The sequence below is a fragment of the Gigantopelta aegis genome, chromosome 8, assembly GCF_016097555.1.
Source record: "Gigantopelta aegis isolate Gae_Host chromosome 8, Gae_host_genome, whole genome shotgun sequence".
Taxonomy (NCBI): Eukaryota; Metazoa; Mollusca; class Gastropoda; order Neomphalida; family Peltospiridae; genus Gigantopelta; species Gigantopelta aegis.
The window spans coordinates 72,223,996-72,245,685 of NC_054706.1; the positions used below are offsets into that span (position 1 = coordinate 72,223,996).

At 33.8% G+C, this 21,690-nt stretch overlaps 1 protein-coding gene across 2 annotated transcripts; it reads right to left on the reverse strand.

Moving 5' to 3' along the window:
* Positions 1-507: 507 nt before the first annotated feature.
* On the reverse strand, positions 508-21,687 carry LOC121380009 (GTP-binding protein SAR1-like). 2 transcript variants are annotated; one of them, XM_041508725.1, is made up of 8 exons: positions 21,567-21,687; positions 13,060-13,112; positions 8,678-8,797; positions 6,966-7,031; positions 5,463-5,566; positions 4,594-4,725; positions 3,855-4,019; positions 508-2,292 (listed from the first exon to the last, which is right to left on the reverse strand). In XM_041508725.1, the coding sequence occupies exons 2-7, from the start codon at positions 13,100-13,102 to the stop codon at positions 3,903-3,905; spliced, it is 582 nt and encodes a 193-aa protein (XP_041364659.1). In that variant the 5' UTR covers positions 13,103-13,112; positions 21,567-21,687; the 3' UTR covers positions 508-2,292; positions 3,855-3,902. The 2 variants fall into 2 exon arrangements, with proteins under 2 accessions (XP_041364659.1, XP_041364658.1); XM_041508724.1 differs by having other exon boundaries at positions 508-4,019.
* Positions 21,688-21,690: the final 3 nt, after the last annotated feature.

Genomic DNA, 21,690 nt, shown 5'->3' on the forward strand with positions numbered 1-21,690 from the left:
CCTCTCTCACTAACCACTAACAACTAACCTACTGTCTTGGACAGACAGCCCATATAGCTTAGGTGTGTGCTAAGGACAGCATGCTTGAACCGTAATTGGATAGAAGCACGGAATAAAGAAAGAAAGAAAAGAGAGAAAGAAAAGAAAGAAAGAAAAGAAACTGTAATTTGTGTAGTTGAAAGGAACCTTTTAGCTAAAATTGTTAGAATGTCTACAGTCAGGAATGTTCATTTAATTAAAAAAGTTGACAAACAGCAACAATAATCAAACTTGCTTGAATGGAAGCTGTTAATTAATACTATTTTTGGTCTGATTAAATGTGTAAGATTAATCAAGAACAGGTAAAAACAACCAAATATTATAAAGAATATTCAACGAGTACTGAATTTGTAGAATTCATACTGTTTATAACACCACAATCTAGCAAACCTAACATTTCTCAACAGTGCAAAATAAATGAATAAAGAATTTGACAAAAAATGCCATAAAAATAATATAATGCACATAAGATATTCTAGTTATTTATTATTAGAACACATTCATGCATAAACACACTGTTTGTCAATGACCAGAAAGCAGATTAAAGTAATGACAAACATTTTTATCAGGTGTAAATAGAAGAATTCAAAACACTCTTTATGGTTTTTAATTTCTGAAATGGGACTCAAATACATCATTCAACTTCAGCATGCATTACTTAACTTGTAAAATATCAAATAAGATATTCACTTTTTTTTAACTTATAAAACAGAAATTGATAAAACTAAAAAGTTTCACATTTAATTAAGGCCACCCTATTTAATATATCGGACAATAAATTGACTAAAGTTTAAAGTTGCAGCCTGAAATGAAAAAAATGCTATTATTAACAATATGAAGAGATCTTGTTAAAACAAAACTTTTAAGTCTGGACTTTAGGTTTTTACAAAATACTGAGATTAACTTTAGTAGGTATGTCCTAGAACTTTGAGCACTACTTTCATTATATGCTAATTAAATAATTTACATAGCATTTGCCACAAGAAAAGAAACATAACTGTTCTCTGTACATCATGCAATTTTACTATAAAATATTCACACGGTATAATGTACAAAAATATGCATTGTTACAGAAAAGATTTCTGTCTGTACAACCACCTACTATTGGACGTGAAATAACACTTCAGTATTAATCAAACATGATGGAGGCACATGAACAAAGCAATTGCACTAACTAGTAATGGCATGTGGTCAGGATTTCAAAAAATCACCCTGCTTTTACAACTATTTGAGTCTATAAGCTGGAAAAAAAACAAAAACTAAATGAAATTCTGAATAGTGTTGTCAAAGAAAAATAATTAGGAAAGAAGGAAATGTAAAGGTATGGTTATAAAATGTCCATGAAATGTAATAAACACCATACATTTATTATATAACATTCAGTGAAGTATCTGAAAATATCAGTCGCTAGTGTACCCTTTGCCACAGCATAAAGTGTTCTTTTCACTGCAGTGTCGCCACTTATCAAAATGACATATAAATCTACATTTTGATGATTGTTAATCTATGTAGTTAGAAGTACTATCTCCTTATTTCAGACAATCTGAAACTGATGTAATATGTAACTAAGCAGCAGTCAGGACACACATTTTGTTGCCAACACCCACTAAATATTTTTATGGTCCTGCGTACACTATCCATTGTGTTTAATTCAAAATCCAGGCTACAAAGAATTTGATAATGCTATGAAGCATGTATGCCAATTGAACAGGTTTTTCTAAATGTCAACATCCATTATTTAAATGTAATGGAAAACAATAACATTCCATTTTCTTAACATAGTTTTTTAATTGTCCTACATTACTTAAGAACACAAAAATACAAACAAAATGCCATTTGTCATGGCAAAATTGTTGCATATATTTTGTTACAGTATTAAAAATATTTTATTTCACAAAATATTTTTACACATAAAATTTACGTTGGTAGTGGCATGAGGAAAAATAAGTTTCAACAAAGCAAGCTAAGAGTTTTAAAGAACTGGACACAGTTTTACAAAGCAATCGTAGCAAAAAGTTCACTTTAAGTGCACGGAGTAGTAATGCACTTAAGTTGATGTTTGCGCTAAGAATGCTTCATAAAACAGGACCCAGGTGAACATTTTAATATCATATCACCTCATAGAATTCACAAGAGATAGGGTCTCATCACAATCACAACTTTAGCTTTAGATCTTCAATCAGTCTATTTATTTATCGTTCTTCTTTTTTCAATCCATATTATATAGCCAGCAAGCTTCACAGAATTTCTTGTCTTCAAATTTAAAAAAAAAAAAGAATCAACAACAAAACAAATCACAATTTCTTTCCAATTATTTCACTTTCATTTAACAAGTATTTCACTTTCATTTAGCTGGCCATTCCATGCATTCCGACGTAATATATTATATTCAAAGACATTTTTGGTTTCACTCATTCTCTTGTTCACCAAACTCAAAATGTGTATATACAGGTGACGTCTCACACCTTGTGGATGAAAGTGCCTTCAGTTATCATTCACAGCTATAGAAGTAGCAAACTAGGTCGAGAGGTCTGCGGTACGCGAGCAAATTACTTCTACATAAAAAGAGTCAAACTTTGTTGTTTCTGTGATGAAGGGACAGACCAATCACAAGACACTGGTGGTTTGACATAAATATAATAGCGGTTAGTGAAAATTATGCCATGGGACATTTTCTTGACCTCAACATATCCTGGTTTCTCGAAATAACAAAGTTTGTCTGTACATGGTATTATTTTCTCTATTTTAAAATTTCATGTTTTCACAATGTGTTAAAGATGTGAAAACACCATTACGTGTTAAATAATGTTTTGCTACACAGATGAAAATCAACTTGGGACAAAAAAAGGGTGGGGGCAAAGTTTGGAGTTTTAAGGAATAAGGATAGAAAAGGTGTAGCACTAAAATCAAGAATTTCGGAAACATCTGAAGATTTTGTCCATCTCTGTTGTTAAAATGGAATGCAAACAATCCTCACCATCTCCCACACAACTACCACAAAAAACAAAATACTTTCACTCCAAGTTTGATTTGTAGTTTTATATATATATAAATACACCATCACATTAATTACTTACATCTACAAATCTCATGATGAGGGCAGAAATAAAAATCAATCACCAAAGATTAGTACAATGTTACCAACCTGATTCTAACATCCACCACCTTATACCCCTGAAATAAGTCATCATAAACCTGGACCAAGAGGACACCTCGATATAGTTGGCACAGGTTTAAGGATGCAGATATTAATGTATGTTTAATTACACCAATGTAAAGGCGAGAGCATTCTCGGCAGCTCTCGTCACTTCAGCCTACTTTCTATACTGATCATTATATAAATCACTGCACTTATTAGATATAGTCACCTACTTTTTTTAATTTCAAAGATAAATAAATGCCCTAAATGCGTGACAAATGATGTATGTTCAGGAGGATGAGCGATCACGGCCACTCATTAAGACTGGTTTTTGCCCCTAAGGTTATATGAAAGTGATATGACAGAAGACAAAAGGTACCAGTCAAACAATTTCCAATCATTCAGCCCTCCTGAACCTGCCACTGATCACCAAGATAGATATCCGTTTATTGACCACCTTCAGATTCGTAATTTCAGTTTAAAATGATCAAACAATCATTACATTTTTAAACAAAACTTTCTTGAAATTTGTATATTCTTACTATAAACATTGCCATGTGGAGGTAGAGAAGTTCTGCAAGAGTGTAAGACCCGGGAATAAATAAGACAATTTGACTGATGTATCCAGCTGAGTCCTCCATAACACAACTACGACCTCAAGACTCTAGATTGCTACCTCGAAGTTGGGGAGTTCAATTTGACAGTTGCCTAAGGTGGTCCAGTCTCAGTTGATGAACTGGGCCAGCCATCGGAATCCTTCACCGTAACCCTGTCTCTTTAATACACTGCACATGAACAACTCCATGGGACGGCCAGGCAGGTCATTCCGACTCACATTTCCCTGCAACAGAAAAAAACACATCTTGTACTGGAAATGAAAGAAAGAAAGAAAAGAGAAAAAGAAATGTTTTATTTAACAATGAACTCAACACATTTTAATTATGGTTATATGGTATCTGACATAAGGTTCAGGACAGATAATGAGAGAGGAAACCCACTGCTGCCACTTCATGGGCTAATCTTTTTGATTAGCAGTAAGGGATCTTTTATATGCACCATCCCATAGACAGAACAGTACATACCCTGGCATTATGGAGCACTGGCTGGAATGGCAAACAACCCAAATGGGTCTACCGACAGGGATCGATCCTAAATCGACTATGTTTCAGGTGACCACTTTACCATTGGGATACATCCCACCCTCTGTATTGGAAATGTGATTTCCCGTCAACAGATATCCATTAATGTGACCAGTATTTAACACACATCAAAATAACAAGTCTGGCAGTTGTACAAATAAACAGCAATAGAACTAGTGACAAAGAATGAAGTTCATGTATTTTAATATATGGGAATTTTTGACCCATCATGTAAAGGAAATGTCAAGCAAAGTTTCCATACCAGTTACAGCTTACCTTTCCCGTTGTCATTCCATGAAGACCGAACAAGTGTCTAATTTCTTCCTCACTGGCGGCACCCGGTTTATCAATCTTGTTACCTAGAATCAATACGGGGGCATTGGCTACCTGCTCATCGGCTAACAAACTCTGAAAAACAACAGGTAGTGTTAGCAACATTCAGTATCACCGAGCACATCTCTCACTTCTTACGGTCTGAACCAAAATCTTAACTTTAAATCAAGTGGAAGACATGCTTAGCAGGCTCTAGAAAACTAAAGGGTTGCTGTGAACATTTCACAAAAAACTAAAACAGGACAGTTTTCTCGTTTGTTCTGATGGATGCTGATGGTAAGTAAAATATACTGTAAATAAAAAGCTACATGTTTTCTTGTAAATAATTTCTGTTTTGTTTGATGTAAGAAAAAAAGTTATTTTTTTTTGAAAATAACAAAAAATTACTATTTCTGTGTCCAATTTAGAAAACAATCAGCTCAGAAATAAATAACGTGTAGTAAATTCCTTAGCATGAAAAAAGGCATTCCCCATGATCAAGATGGATCAAGAACTACAGGTATAAATACTAGTTATACATAAACTCTGTTAATAGGCTAACTTAATAAACAGCACAAACAATGACACCACTAGAGCGCACTTATTTTTTTATTAATCATCAGCTATTAGTCTCATAGTCTTCACAAAACCTTTTTCAATTAGCAGCATACCATTTATATGCAATTTCCCCCAGACAGGACAGCACATACCACAGCCTTTGATATACCAGTCAAAGAATGGGTTTAGAGGCCATCCATAATTTTCAACATTTTCAGTGTACAAAGAGTACACTTTTGACCAACTTTTAAAGCAACTGAAACATAACCACTCACATCTAATTCAACCTTTGCTTCTGAAAATCTTTCCCTGTCGAAGGCATCAATAAGAAAGACAACCCCGTCAACTGCTGGAAAATAGTCTTTCCATACTCGTCGGGCTGTTGACAAAAACAAACAAATCATCATGAATGCATTTAGTATAATATTAACGTAATGATTACTTTATTATAAGTTTAGTAGTATTAATTTTTTGCCAATGTGTTGTTGAAATTAAAGAAACACACAAAAATATTTTTGTATCAAATGTCTCTTTCATTTTGATAGTGTGAAGACTGGATTAAGAACCACTACCACTATTTAATTATTATAATCATAATAACCCTATCTTTGTTTTAATTTTATTGAAAACATTTAAGTAAGAAAGAACAAAGTATTTCATAAAGAATTAAGTGCAAAACATGTCATAGCAATGACATGTTACCATTGGCAACAGTTAATAAAATGTAATAGAAAACTCTCATAAACTATATTACAGAGAAGAACTCTGATAATAGAGAATATGGGGGGAAAATGTCTGAAATGCATGATAAAGAAATAACCTTTGCTAGGGACTGATTAAAGAAGAACAAAGAATTTCTGTTTAATGACGCACTCAACACATTACTATTTTTATGGCGTCAGACATATGGTTATGGACAGATGAGAGAACACCCACTGTTGTCACTTCATGGCCTACTATCATGGATTGGCAGATACGGATCTTTTATATATGTTATATCACCTTACTCTTGCTAAAACAAGAAATAGCCAGATGACTCAACAGGATTGACATAAACACAAGTGGGGGTAGCACTGGCAGGATAAACATTTATAACATTAATGATGGGCAATGTTATTATATACAATGAAGACTAAAGCTCAAAAGGCAGTACAAGAAGAATACATTATACACTTCAGCACATTTAAAACAAACACATCAGCACATTTAAAACAATGGCTGTTTTGACCCTTGATTTAGAAAGAGGAAAGCTGGTACCTCTACCAAAAAGTGGCACTTTCTCATAGACAGGACAGTATATACCCATGGTCTTTGATGTACCAAGTATGGGGCACTGGTTGGGAAGGAAGGAAGGAATATTTTATTTAATGATGCACTCAACACATTTTAATTAGTTATATGGCGTCAGACATATGGTTAAATATCAGAGAGAAAACTCGCTCCCACCACACCATGGGCTACTCTTTTTTATTATAGCAGCAAGGGTTCTTTTATATGCTCTATTCCACAGACAGGACAGAATATGGCACAGCCTTTTTCACACCAGTTGTGGAGCACTGGCCGGAATGAGAAATAGCCTAATGGGCCCACCAAGGGAGATCAATCCTAGACCGACCGCACATCAAGCAAGTGCTTTACCACTGGGATACGTCCTGCCCTACACTGGTTGGGACGAGTGGGAAAATCGATCCTATGACCCATGGCGTGTCAGGTGAAAACCCTAGCACCGTACTGAGCTACATCCTAATCCCAAGTAGCAGCACGAAGATGATCATCACCTTGTTTATGTCCGCCCAGATCAAACGTGGTGAACTTCATGCCACCCATCGACAGCTCCTCTGATGCTGAAATGAACAATTGTCTGTTTAATTAGCAAGTCTATACATGTAGTTACAGAATGTGAATACTGGAAATAATCAGAAATCATAGTTTGCCATTCATATCCTATTCCTTTTCGCTAGTTACTTAGTGCATAACTTATATTCATTATCGTATTTCAGTATGTGTACTTTATTGTGGCCATTAAGTTAAATATTATTCATCCTGCTACTTAACACATTCATTTCATGCAAATCAACATTTTCCTTTAAAAAAACAAAATAATAAAAATAAAATCATTTCAATTTTTAAAACTAAATCTAATTTAATATCAGGAAAATTACATCTTACAATGTTACAGTACTATCTATATACCTTATTACAATCACACATTACACAGAAATGTATACAATGTTTCTTATTATTAATATTAAACATTATTTTAAATATTCTATTATAAGAAAATTTACTATCACACTTCCTAATTAATTAGCCGTAAACATAACATTCATGCTCTTACACATTATGTTAATGAACACACAAGTTATTAAAAAACAAAACAAATATTAATGTTGTAAAAAATACACTAATCTTGAAGTGTTAAAATTATTAATGTTCAGTGAACAAAACGGGTATTAGCCGAGATATCATATATACAGGTACATGTGCATTTGGTGACAAATTTATCAATTATTAACATCTTAATTACTTTATTAAATTAAATTTTAAAAGGTTAGACCCAAAAGCAAGGCCCAAAATTCATTGTGTGGAGTGGAAAGCAATTCTTGTCGCTCAAAAATCGGGAAGCAGTTTTAGAAATTTATTTTAAAATTGAACTCCTTATTAAATGTATCGCATAACTTTTTTCAAGCGAACATGTGTTAATTCTGATATGATGAATATTGGACTAAATGTGGAATACTGATAAAACATAACATGGAATGAAAAAGCTGTCTGTGAAATTGATTATCAGAAAGCATATTGTGCATTTCAAGTAGCATATTGTGCATTTCAAGTAGCATATTGTGCATTTCAAGTAGCATTTGCTGCTTGCCTTCAGTCAGTTTTGAGCCATGCAAATGTACTTCCAGTTATCAATTTTTTCAACATCAATTCTAAACTTCTACCCCTTTACAGTGATCACTTATTGCAAAAATATATAACCATTTATTTAAACTGTAATGCTTTGAATTAGCATTTAATAATAATATAAAAGGTATGTATTAATAAATTGTATATAATATGCAGATAAAAGACCACAAAATAAGATTTATGTTTGTTTTTAAACAAGACTCCGGATATGGTTGACTATCGTTGGTATCCAACATGCAACAAGGTACAGGAAGCTACATGTACTTGTAGAATCTGTGCAATTAATTAATCTCCATGTTCTGGGGATTTTAGGGAGAGGGGGTAGTTTTCATTTGTTATCTTTTTTCATTTTTGTTAAGTAAATGCAGAAATTTATGTTGTTAATGACAAGCACTACTGAAGAAAGAATATATGTGTATTTATTATTAAACAACCACACATTATAGTCTAAGCACTATTTTCAAAAGTCAAACTTTTCAGACAATATCTACTCCATGTACATGAAATCACTAAAATCTAGTCCTCTGCAAAGCCGCGCGATTACATCGGGGAAACATATGCTGTATCAGTATCCTCTTACTTGGGTGGAGTGTGGGGACATGCTGTGCCATTCTGTCATCTTTGAGCATGTGCAACAGAGTTGTCTTTCCTGCATTGTCAAGGCCCAGAAACACAAGCTTACCAGACTTTTTGTACAAACCTACAAAATCAAACACATGCAGTTAGGACACACAGGCAAAACAAAAACAAAACAAAACAAAACACAGAACAGAGACAGTTCACAACTAAGGTTGGTACTGCAATCACAGCAAGGTATGTGCAAAATAAATTATTAATAGGCCAAGGATTATCCAAACTTCATCAAAGGTTAAATGCATGTCTTGAATGTGGAGAGAAATTAAAAAAAAACATTTTCTAATAACAACAAAACAGGGATACGAATCTTATTTTTTGTAATTCTGAACCTCGAGAACTGTGACCATGTATGATGTATATATGGAATGCATGTACTGACTGACACTCTTTTCTAATAATACATTTCCGACTATAATGATGACAGTCCATCAAGGAGGTGGTTTCTGGTATTATGGCTCTCTTTGGGTTCTTGCACGTGGTATTAAAGGCCATGGAAAAGCTCATATAAAAGATCCCTTGCTACAAATGAAAAAAATGTGTGGGTTTCCTCTCTAAGACTATGTCAGAATTACCAAATGTTTGATATCCAATAGCTGATGATTAATAAATCAATGTGCTCTAGTGGTGTTGTTAAACAAAACAAACTCAGTTTAACTATAGTTTCTAGATTTGCAAATTGGGTGCATGTCATCCCATGAATTTAAATCCTAATTGAAACACTGGTTTCATTTCTTTTTGAACTGTTAAAATCAACTTGTAAAAGATCACATTTAGTACAAAACGCTTTTACATTCCTTTGATGAAGTTAGCCTGATTAGTATTCAAGTGAACCAGGTGCTGAAATGCCAAGTGCACTATGGGTAAGTTTCACAAGCAGGTGATCTGTCTAAAGCACGGTTACCACATACTGGGGTGCAGTGTCGGGACAGGCTGGACCATGTGCCCCTCTTTGAGGACACCTAACAACGTAGTTTTTCCAGCATTGTCCAAACCCAGAAGTATCAGTTTTCCAGACCTTTTAGTCAACCCTAAATAACATGCAAAATCAAACAGTTTACTGAAACTTTGTTAGATATACTGTGTATGGTACAGAGCTGACATTTAAAATATTTTTTTAAAAACAAAAAGAAAGTAACTATTTAATCAAATTACATAATTTCTCTTTGCTCGCATTACACATACTTTCCCCCTCCCCTCCATTACTACATCTAACAAAATTTTAAAAATTAAAAAACACAATAGGGAATCACTATCACTGGTCACTGACCTACTGTTATTCCAACTGAGTGGACAAAACCAGTTCCGTCAACTCTCCTAACGTAAATCTCACTACATAAAACAATGTATGTAGTGTACAGCTGCATGTTTTGTAATGTGAATGAATGAATGTTTAACGACACCCCAGCACGAAAAATACATCGGCTATTGGGTGTTAAACTATGGTAATGCAAATAAATAAAGTGATGATCAACATCAATATAAAAATTCAAGACTTAAACAAAAACAGTGTAAAGGACTGTGCAAAAACACAAATATCACAGAATTTTACGGATACTGAATTTTACTCAAAACTTCAATTTTGTGCTGTATTGGCCATTCTCAAAGAGAATGTTACACCCCTGCACCACGATGAGGTTACAGCACACGCAGGGGATTTTGTAATGTGAAGTTTTGATTAACCTGTACAGATTATGTAACATAACAAGTCCATGACAATTTATTAATTTAACAGCGAGATCAATAAGCATCTACATGATAATATTATAATATTATAACGTCACTACATGTAGTTCAAATCTCTACAAAACTACATACTATGCAACTTGATTTCCGCAGTAACCAGAAATCGGGTTTAAGGTATTTTATGAAAGTCACTGTAACGATGTCTACAATGGGTTGCACTTTAATAGTTTGCAAAGAAAACAGTGCGATCCATCATCAGTCCAAGAAAATGGTTTGATGTCACATCCACACTTTTAAGTTTTTGTTGACGTCACTACGTGTACATTCAGTAAGTTCCGTCAACATCACTACCTCAAGGTGCATGTATATGCTTTCTGATTGTTTAGGTTTTTAGTAAAACTGACAAAGTTCCTTCTGAGTGGCAGGAATGAAATGAATAGGTGTTTAATAACACCTCAGCTAAAAACAAATACATCGGCTGTTGGGCATCAAACAAAAGTAAATACATGAATAAATTGATATATAATGATAACAAAGGGGTGGGACATAGCCCAGTGGTAAAGCATCAGCTTGATGCAGTCAGTCTGGGATCGATCCCCGTCAGTAGGCCCATTGATCTATTTCTTGTTCCAGCCAGTGCACCACAACTGGTATATCAAAGGCTGTGATATGTGCTGTCCTGTCTGTGGGATGGTGTATATAAAAGATCCCTTGCTACTAATGGAAACATTATATTGAGTTTCCAAATATTTGACATCCAATAGCCGATGATTTTAATAAATCAATGTGCTCTAGTGGTGTCGTAAAACAAAAACAAACTTTGATGAGTAGCAGGAGTTCTGAATAGTTTTATCACATTCACAATTTCAGATATTTTGGTGGGGAAGGTGGCATGCATGTATATGAAATGACAGGGCTTCTAGATTATGGCAGCCCCACTCCCATGGCTAGAGATATTCAATGTGACAGTTGGGCCAGTAAATAATTACTATTGCCATGCCCGTCGGCTAGTGAATTTTTGTTGTCAAATGTTACAGTTAAGTCTATTTTGTAAATATGAATATCCTGCCCCCATTCCCCAATGTTAGTTTTTTAAGCTCTATCTCCCTCTTTCTAGGTATATCACTATTATTTTTGTAAAATGTATTAACTTAAAGTAGGGCTAGTGAATTTTTAATCGTAGTTAGTAAGTTTTTTAAATCACTGATCCCATGGCTAGTGGATTTTATATAAATTCTAGAAGCCCCGGAAATGAATTTAATATGTAGTACATGTAAATAAGAATAAATAATGAATGTATCTACATGTATCTACAGAGGTCGCCTCTAGCTGGCGTAGATGATCTGTAAGTGACACACTGATATTGTCCAATGCATACACAGGCCTCAAAATTTCTTCTCTTTTTTTGTGAATGGAAGAAGGAAGGAAGGAAATGTTTTATTTAACGACACACTCAACACATTTTATTTACGGTTATATGGCGTCGGACATATGGTTAAGGATCACAAAGATATTGAGGGAGGAAACCACTTCATGGGCTACTCTTTTCATTTAGCAGCAAGGGATCTTTTATATGCACCATTCCATAGACAGGATAGCACATACCACGGCCTTTGATATACCAATCATGGTGCATTGGCTGGAGAGAGAAATAGCCCAAAGCGAGCGATTTACCACTGGGCCACGGGTAACCCTTTTTTTTTTAAATGGAATTTTATACCCTGTAATCATTGGAACATATCGTAAACTTGTTCAGTATGGTAATGGTGGATTATGTTATACGATACCATTGCATGTATTTTGAAGGGTCCATGGGAATAATGTTTGATGTCAAAACAGATAGTCCGTATTATAACAATTGTGTGTCATGGTCACAATGACACACTATGTTAAAAACCTATAATTATGGTAGGTCATGAAAAGTAGTTGGTAAATTCTGCTTTTTTAGGCATCAATATACCAAAATTTCAGAGACATTGTAAATGTTAAAATTTTTAAAAAGATCATCTAATTCAAAATGTGACATCAGATGTCGGTCCTTGGTTTTTGAAAATTATAGGAGAGTGGAAAATCGCACACCTCAATATGCTAATGCTAAGGCGAGTGAAAAATCACTCTCCAAAATAAATAAAGTAACTCCGATTGGATTTTGACTGGTACGTCTACAAAATTGTTTATTAAACCAGTATTTTCCGATTTGTTCAACAAAGTGAAATACCAGTTTAACGACTGCATGGAAGCCACACTGCCATGTTTTTATTATTCTTTTTTTTAATAAAAGGACCTTCCTATCAGCTAAATGAGCTATGAAAACTGTTGAATTTTGTGAACAGTGGAAATAAATATACCCATCTATTTTACGTGCGCCGTTTGTTCAATATAACGTGCGCTGTTTTTCACACTCATCAAACTAAAATTACATGCGCTTGTGCACCGTAAAAAGCAAGGTCTGAGTCGTAATTCTCATGGACCCTCTATATATATATATATATATATATATATATATATATATATACATGTATATTCTAACATAAGTTATTATTTACCAAAAATTAAATGTGTTATTTTGTAACAAAGTATACACATTTTATGTAGGCCTATACAACCGTGTCAGTTTACCAGTTCAAATTACCCTCAACCTACCAAGGAAATTTAGCATACTCGCAAACCATTCCCATAGAAACATCTTTGTTCACCTGCAAAGACAAAAAGAGAGATGCTAGTTAGAGCTGAAATATATTCAGAACTGGAGACTAATTACTGATGTTAATCTGAGACCATGTACATGTAGACTCAAGACTGTACAAAATGTAAGAGTAAACTTGTATACAATTTGTAAGATATTAATGCAAAAACATGTGTCCGATGTATCGACACAATAATTAGTTGATGAATTATATTTTTAATCTATAACACCACTTAAAAATCTCAGAAACAACCAAACGTGTATTTATTAGAATAAAAATGCTATTTTATCTACAGGTATATTGCTGTATATTAACTGACTTTTCAAGCCTCTATAAATACCATCATGAGAAGAGAGGTTGGCCAATACACAGTCGACAAAACAATTTCTACAGAAATATGATACTAACGAAAACTTGTCTGTCATTCTAAGCTTAAAAATCGTACTGTTGCATTTTAAACCAGTATTTTAACCGCCTCTATCAAGTCGCATACCAGTGTCCATTTGTTTGTTTGAATTATGATACACAAAATAAATGTTATATTTGAGAAATGAAATGGAAATGTATTTTATTTTTATTGTACTGACAATTTCCTGCAAAAGCGACCGACAAGTAGTACCAGTATTTGGCACCAAATTTGTCAATTGATCGAAATGGTCATTATATATTTTTATGACCAAAGGTTTAAACAAATTCCCGCGATTTGTTTTGATTTGTGATTTTTAAAAGTTGCATTTCCCAGATGCATCAATACAAATATGCATTTTAGTTTGTACATGTATGTACCTGTCCCAACACAATAATATCATGACTCATTATTTTCATGATTTACAGTAATTAATCAATTTTCTGTCTGTTCAGAAATTTATTATGACGGATCCTCTGATTTAAGTGATGGCAACACCCATTAAACATTTGATTGTTATGCTCTGACTTCTTTCATAAAATTGGATCGACACTCACATATTTGGAAGATTTAACCAAAAATGAGTAATCGATCCAAGCCTTGACAGGGTTTCTACCAGAGGGTAAAACAGGTATGGTCCCATACGAGTACGGCTCAGATCATGGGTACACTGAGTGTATGTTGAACAAAAAATCAATTTTCAAAGGATATGTAAAAAATTTCAAAGTTGCTTTTACAACTATGTCCAGGAAAGACTTTATAGAACCTAGTAGGAGCAAAGTTTGCTATGTTTGGTTTGCACCAAGTTCAGGAAAAAGCTAAAACGACAGTAATAGTGGGTAAAAACAATGGCCATTTTGTTACATCATGACGACTACAAATTTTGATCAACAAATGCCCCATGTACAAAAGCAATATACAGACCACAACTACCACCTAACATAAGATAAATACTCTTGTTATTTTATCATTAAATTGTTTCCATGTATATTTAAGTAAATTGCATGATTTTACTGGCAATAAATCTACATTCCGCTCATAACCATTAGTGTCTTATTTACATTAATTCTAGACAACGCATGTATCTACTGCAACAAAGTGTTTTTTCGTCACAAAGACCACATGGCTTAATATGTACACTTTAGTACTGTACACGGGAAAAACTGAGATTTGTGATTGTAAAATTACGTAATTTATGGTCATATATATAACTCGCAAGTGATTGGTGTCCTGTGCGTTATGAGCGAAAGAACACACGCTGCAACTTTGGGTAAAATTGTGATATGTTCTAAATTTGCTTAATACATTCCACAAGTTGTTTACTAAAAGCAACGCGTCATTGGTTTGTGCCAAGCGCGTTGTGATTTACAAAGAGAGCTTGATCTGCGTTCGTGTCTGTTGGTTTTGACACATGTTATGAGCGGAAGACAATTTGATCCAGGGACGTTTTTCTTCAATTTGGTTGATAACCGAGCAGTGCACACGAATGGAAGGTTAGTATTTCTTTTGTTAATATTTATTCTTTTTACTTGACACTTTGTGATAAATTTTATGACGATAAATGCATTTTTGATGGTCATTCTCTCACCACTAGAATCGCGTCTTCGTTATGAGCAGAAGTGATAGTTCGCATATAACATGCCTAATTAATTAAACCAGCTTTATGTTGGTGCACATTAATGAAATAGTGCTTGAAATATATCTGTCTAATTTTTGTAATAAATAAGCAAATTTTAACCCAATTGTAACTCATGGTATTCTGCTCATAACACAGACACCCATTTTATTTTAATTTTTGGAGTCTTTGTTATGAGCTGAAGTGATTGTTTGCAAATCAATGTGCCTAATTAATTAAACCAGCTTTATGTTGGTGCACATTAATGAAATAGTGCTTGAAATATATCTGTCTAATTTTTGTAATAAATAAGCTAATTTTAACCCAATTTTAACTCATAGTATTCTGCGCATAACACAGACACCCATTTTATTTTTATTTTTGGAGTCTTTGTTATGAGCTGAAGTGATTGTTTGCAAACCAATGTGCCTAATTAATTAAACCAGCTTTATCTTGGTCCACATTAATGAAATAGTGCTTGAAATATATCTGTCTAATTTTTGTAATAAATAAGCAAATTTTAACTCAATTGTAACTGATGGTATTCTGCTCATAACACAGACACCCATTTTATTTTTATTTTTGGAGTCTTTGTTATGAGCTGAAGTGATTGTTTGCAAATCAATGTGCCTAATTAATTAAACCAGCTTTATGTTGGTCCACATTAATGAAATAGTGCTTGAAATATATCTGTCTAATTTTTGTAATAAATAAGCAAATTTTAACCCAATTGTAACTCATGGTATTCTGCTCATAACACAGACACCCATTTTATTTTAATTTTTGGAACCTTTGTTATGAGCTGAAGTGATTGTTTGCAAATCAATGTGCCTAATTAATTAAACCAGCTTTATGTTGGTCCACATTAATGAAATAGTGCTTGAAATATATCTGCCTAATTTTTGTAATAAATAAGTAAATTTTAACTCATGGCATGCTGCTCATAACACAGACTCCATTTATTTGTTGAAGTACAAGAGTACAAAGCTTAGACAAAAAGCCTTTTATGTTGTCTTTTGAAATATTTTGAACTTTTAATTATCACCAATGTGATAATCCACATCCTTTTGATACTACAGATTCAAAGTGAGGTTGAATGTATTGTATAGTAACACCTCCCACCTGTGTGGCCCACCTGTGTCTACCTTTAGAATTTTTATTGCCCCTAATTGCCACCTGTTCTAAAAGATGTGTTAACAAGACTAGCCACTTTGTTCTTTGTAGTCTTTGATGGTGAAACAAAAAAGGGTTAAAGTTCTTTTATTGTGTTTGATGTACTTCTATTCGGTAATCAAAATCTTTGAACAGAAAAGTTTTAAGCAGATGTCTGAACAGTCTTTTGAGGATTATTTTAGTTAGTCTTTGTTATGGCCGAAAAAACTTTAAATAATCAAAATCCATCTTTTCGTTGGCTATTTATGTAGGCATTTTCATAACCATAGCAACCACAAACTTTAACCAAAAAAATGCTACAAAAAATATTGACTTAGTTGTTTTATCTATAAACATAACTTTTAGGTATCATTTTATGTTAACCATTGAAAGTGTTTGTTTTTTTACATTTTAACACTTTATTACAAGGAACCTGGAAGTAAAATACAATTAGACCAAATTAAATAATATGTGTGGCTCGGGTTACCTGACCGATCCTAACCCCCTCACCCCCTTTTGCCATTTGTGCCAAAAAAAACTTTATGGAATGTACAAAACAGATTTAAGTTTTGGATTAAATTACTTAGTTATTTAAACCTCATGAAAATTTATTTGGATGTTGACAACAAACCCTGTAAGATAAACAACAGAATCAACAGCACAAACATGAAACAAATGTGGAATTTTTTCTGTTTACATTTTGTCAGTACATTGTACAAGCTTGTTATATAATGTGACATTTTCATATTTTGCAGGTTGAAAGTGTTGATGACGATGGAACAGAGCTGCGTTTCCTGAGGAAAATGGGGCAGCACTATGTCAAATCTGATGTATTGGACATCTCGTTTTTTTTTCTCCAATAAGATCCTGGACATTATGCCTGTTCCAAGAATTTCTTTTAAAGACACAAATTACCTACATGATTTCTGTTTAGTATTGGATCCCAATGATCAAATTACAAATTTTATTCCAGTGATTGCCAACTATTTTTTCCTCATATTTCGTTTATTGTTTTTTTTTCTCCCAATCATTAAAGTAAGATGTTATAACTTAACACTAATTGAGAGGCAATATTATCCTGCTGAGTATATTTACAGAGCTTCTACTTCCAATCTTTTATATTCATTATAAAAGTGAACTCGAAATATTACAAAGATTCAGTTTTTAAAAACATATTTTACCGGTTTTCTGTGTCACAAGTCTATAGCATATATATACTAGTACATTGTATTTTTTTTAAATTTATTATTACTCAAGACAAGCTAACACATCCTAGGAATGATTAAGTCATTCTGTCAAATGGGGTCACATCTGTATGATTTGCAGTGTTTTATGATGTATTTTGGCATAATCAGTGTCTGTGTTATGCGCAGAAGGTGATTTGAAATAGTCTTTCTACTTCAATGTGTGCTATTGATTTTGGGTTATCATAAATGATGAATAAATCTATTTCCATGTACCATATTGTGTTCATTGTTGTATATGTCCAATGGTGTTAGTTTTCTTTACCTGGAAACTTTTTTTTTTTAATCTGCTGCTCATAACGGTGTCTATTTTACAGTGTCACTTCTAAACTTTAAGTTTATACACAATTTGGGGTTTTTGGTGTCTTCACATAGTCTTCCACTTATTCATGTTTGTTTTTGGGTTTAATTGTGAAATGACCTTATTTATTGTCAGTTACTATGCATCACAAGACACCATGTTATGAGCAGAAGATATGCATGTCTTGCTATGAAATGCTCCGTCAAGAGCAAAATTCTTATGTTCTTGATCTGCAAGTTATAAATCTACATAGTTTAGATATCAGTCAGTAAATTAGTGTCATTTCACATGATTTGTGCAAAGTTTAATATTTGACCTAGGTGTAACAGTTTCTGTACCCATGATCTGAGCTGTACTCATACCCAAAGTTGCTGGCTTACAATTGCTGTAGGTGGGCTTAAAATTACTGTAGGTGTCCATTTTGTCTATGGCTAATCATTTTTCAAAATTGATGCAGATAACAAATTCTTAATTTCAAGCTCTTCGATCATAAGGCCAGAAAGATACAAGGGTTCATCCGTTTACTGTCTAATATGGAATAAATGAACAGCTCTGTATTTTTTTTACCAGTTAATGTATGGCTCAAAGGTAATAAATTGAGATTTAAATTGCTTCTGGTCAGTGGCACCACAAATGGCATTTTTGTGTCATTGGATAAAAATTACTGCCTTCAGGAAAGCTTCTCAATGACAGCAAAATGTATACACCTGGTGTATGATATCTGTTGGTATTTAACAATATATACAGTACAATGACATGTTCTTTTTTGTGATTGGTTATCAACTAAATTATAAATTTGTACCCGATGTTAAAGAATGAAAAACAGGTACATGCACAACACCTGCAGTTAAGAAAATTACCACAGCAAAAAAAAAATGCTGCACGGAAAAATAATGTCCACAGCATTTTCCACTAGGGATGAGACGATTATTTGATGTTACCGAAAACCACGATTTTAGACCCACGGTTCAGTGCACCGTTTCCCAATTCGCGAACTGCAGTTCATAATTCACACGAAACATGTTGTATACCCTCAGGATAATTTGGAATGTTTTCAAATTATTTTGAAATCACTGGCATGATTCTGTAAGTAAGGTTTTGATTGGTGGACATGAGCTCCAACTGGCTGCTGTTAGATCCACATGTAATAGTGGAGCTAATTTTAATTAGATTGTTAATCAATGTGCTCTAGTGATGCCGTGAAACAAAAACAGTCAAATCCTGGGGCAAGTTTAGTCAACTGCTTGTCACTAACATCCACTAAACTGGTTTTTATTCTAACAGTAGCATGAACCAACAGGAACAATAACTCGTGACGGCATGAATTGCGTCTGCGCAAAAACTGGCTCCAGATTTGTCTCATTTAATGGGTACAAACTCCGTCTTAAAGCTCTTTTCTGATAGGTTCTGACACAGGAAACATAGCCAATGAGAAAAGTTAATACATTAATCTGCTAGAACATTCTATTTTCACTTAATTATGCACGCATTTGCCTAAAAATAATTCAGTGTGAAAAGTTTGCTTCAGGTAAAAATGTAGTTAGGAGAGGTGTTCTACATCGTGGTTTGGTAATATGAAAAACCATCCATACCTTTATTAGTGTAAATCAGAAAAAATACAGAAAATGGGCGTAAAATTGTTGATTTTGGAAGTTTAACAACCCAAAGTGACTATTTCCGAGCGCTCACGGAAATCAACGGAAATTTCCGATCGAAATCCAAGATGGCGGCGCCCATTCCCGATCAGTATTTACAAACTTTTAAACGTATTCCTTGACAATGCAATCAATTCTACATGGATTATTACAAGTAATTTGGGGACATATAGCATATAAATTATAATCCAATACTTCGTATATATAGACCTCTATTATTGAGTAGAAATTGTTGCAAATGTTGAAACATTTATTTTGTAACTTCCTCCTCATACCACTTCGCACCCTTTTCATACTATTTAAAAACCCATTCAGAATATTGTAATGTATGTTTTCCATGTCCATGTTGACAATGATACATCCACTCCGGCTCTACTCTATCGGCACCCGGACACGTCCAACAAACTTTACAAAGATTATTCCAAATCATAGTCCTACCAAGTCAGTTCAGTATTTTGTTTGGTGATTCCTGATGGTGTATTTTGTGAGATCTCTGACGGGATGCGGTGAACTTGTATGGAAACAAACTCGTATGAACGAAAAACTCGTATGGAAAACGAACTCGTATGGAAAAAATAACGGTGAACTCGTATGGGGATGTATGCAGATATACTAACTTTGATATTTCTCTTAAATGTGTATTTTGACACTTGTTTTGTATACATGCTTCTTATTTATGTCCCCATCAGTCAACTATTGGCGTGTCAACCGCAGTTTGTGCGTCAAAGGCAGTCACCTATAATTAAAACATGCATGTCATTAGACTTATTTCCTGCAACTGAAACCGTAAACAATGCATGCATGTTTTGCGTTTCTCACCAGCCCGAACTTAAAAACCACTAACCAATGCCATGGACGTTGGGCTAGCGGATTTGTCGAACTCTGCATAAAAACTACAAACAAGTTGCTATACAGTTATGGATATATCCGTTTGTTCACTGCATTTTCCCCCATACGAGTAAGTTTTCCATACGAGTTCACCGCAAGCCTATCTGTCTCTGGAGGAAATATTTGATAGATTTTGATTGGTCTATCTATTTATTACTGGCTTCAGAGGTCCCACAAAAGACACCACATCACCAGCAAAAGTATTTCATGAAAACAAAAAACTAAAAATAATTTTCAGACATTGGTGGATGAATATGAACATGACTATTCTCATTACTGACCCTAGTTGTGGACACGTTACTGTGCCAAAACTCCCGTAATATCCATAGCAGACACAGTACAGGAGTTTTTGCGGAGTTACGTGCCCACAACTACATGTATACATACCAGTTCATTTTTCACATGCATTCTATAATCATAATGCACTAACATGAACATGGAGGAACCAAAGATATAGACGTAAGTAGTCTGTTTCGCTGAAAATGGTGACTTTTTGCTTGCATATATCATTGTAAAACGATACTTAAAACCATTTTAATTCTGCGTTATATTATTTGTTTCCATTTTCAATCAGATTAGAGGTCATATTACATGTAAAAAACAAAATAATCACCAGTTATTTGGATGATTGCCATGTTACCTTCATTATATTCATTATACAGGTTTTTGGACAGAAAATGAAAAAAAATATTTAAAGGTCCGTCAACCGGCCGTATACACAAATTAGTTAAAAATTAATTTTTCACTCTTTTTCATTAAAACAAAAAGCATTCATCTTCTAAAACCCATACTATGGAAAGTGTACCGCCCGTTCCCCCCATTAGTTATCGATCTAAAGAGGGATTTTTTGATGGGGTATATATATCCCTAACCCTAACCCTAACTAATATCATCATGTTACAAAACGACCAAAAAAAAAAAGAAGGAAACATTAATAAACTATTATAAATGATGGGGGGAACGGGTGGAGCTCTTGCCTGAGTCTCGAGTTGTAGGTAAGAAGGATAGTAAGTTAAAATAGAAAATAAGCAATCTATTTTTCTTCCTCACATTACAAAAAAAACACCAAAAAAATGGAAACCACAGCCACGAGCGAAACGAAAATAGGGTCTCACCATAATAACCGTCCTCGACGACGATACCTGTAGCGTATAAAAATTACATTTTTGAAATCAAAAGTAGGCGAACAAAAATACACTTACTTATTCAAGTAGATACCCTATTCAATGTAAATTTGATTCAAAATAATTCCATAAAACGTAAAAGAACGTTTTATTCTGTCTCAAAAATAATACGTGACACAAAATGGCTGAGAAGGATGACGTA

Excerpts from the sequence above, each read along its gene's own strand:
- LOC121380009 (XM_041508725.1), bottom strand. The coding sequence starts at position 13,102 with ATGTTTCTATGGGAATGGTTTGCGAGTATGCTAAATTTCCTTG. Across the intron at positions 5,567-6,965 it reads TCTGGGCGGACATAAACAAG|CCCGACGAGTATGGAAAGAC; the intron begins GTGATGATCATC and ends TTTTGTCAACAG. Across the intron at positions 4,726-5,462 it reads AAGCAAAGGTTGAATTAGAT|AGTTTGTTAGCCGATGAGCA; the intron begins GTGAGTGGTTAT and ends GTTGTTTTTCAG.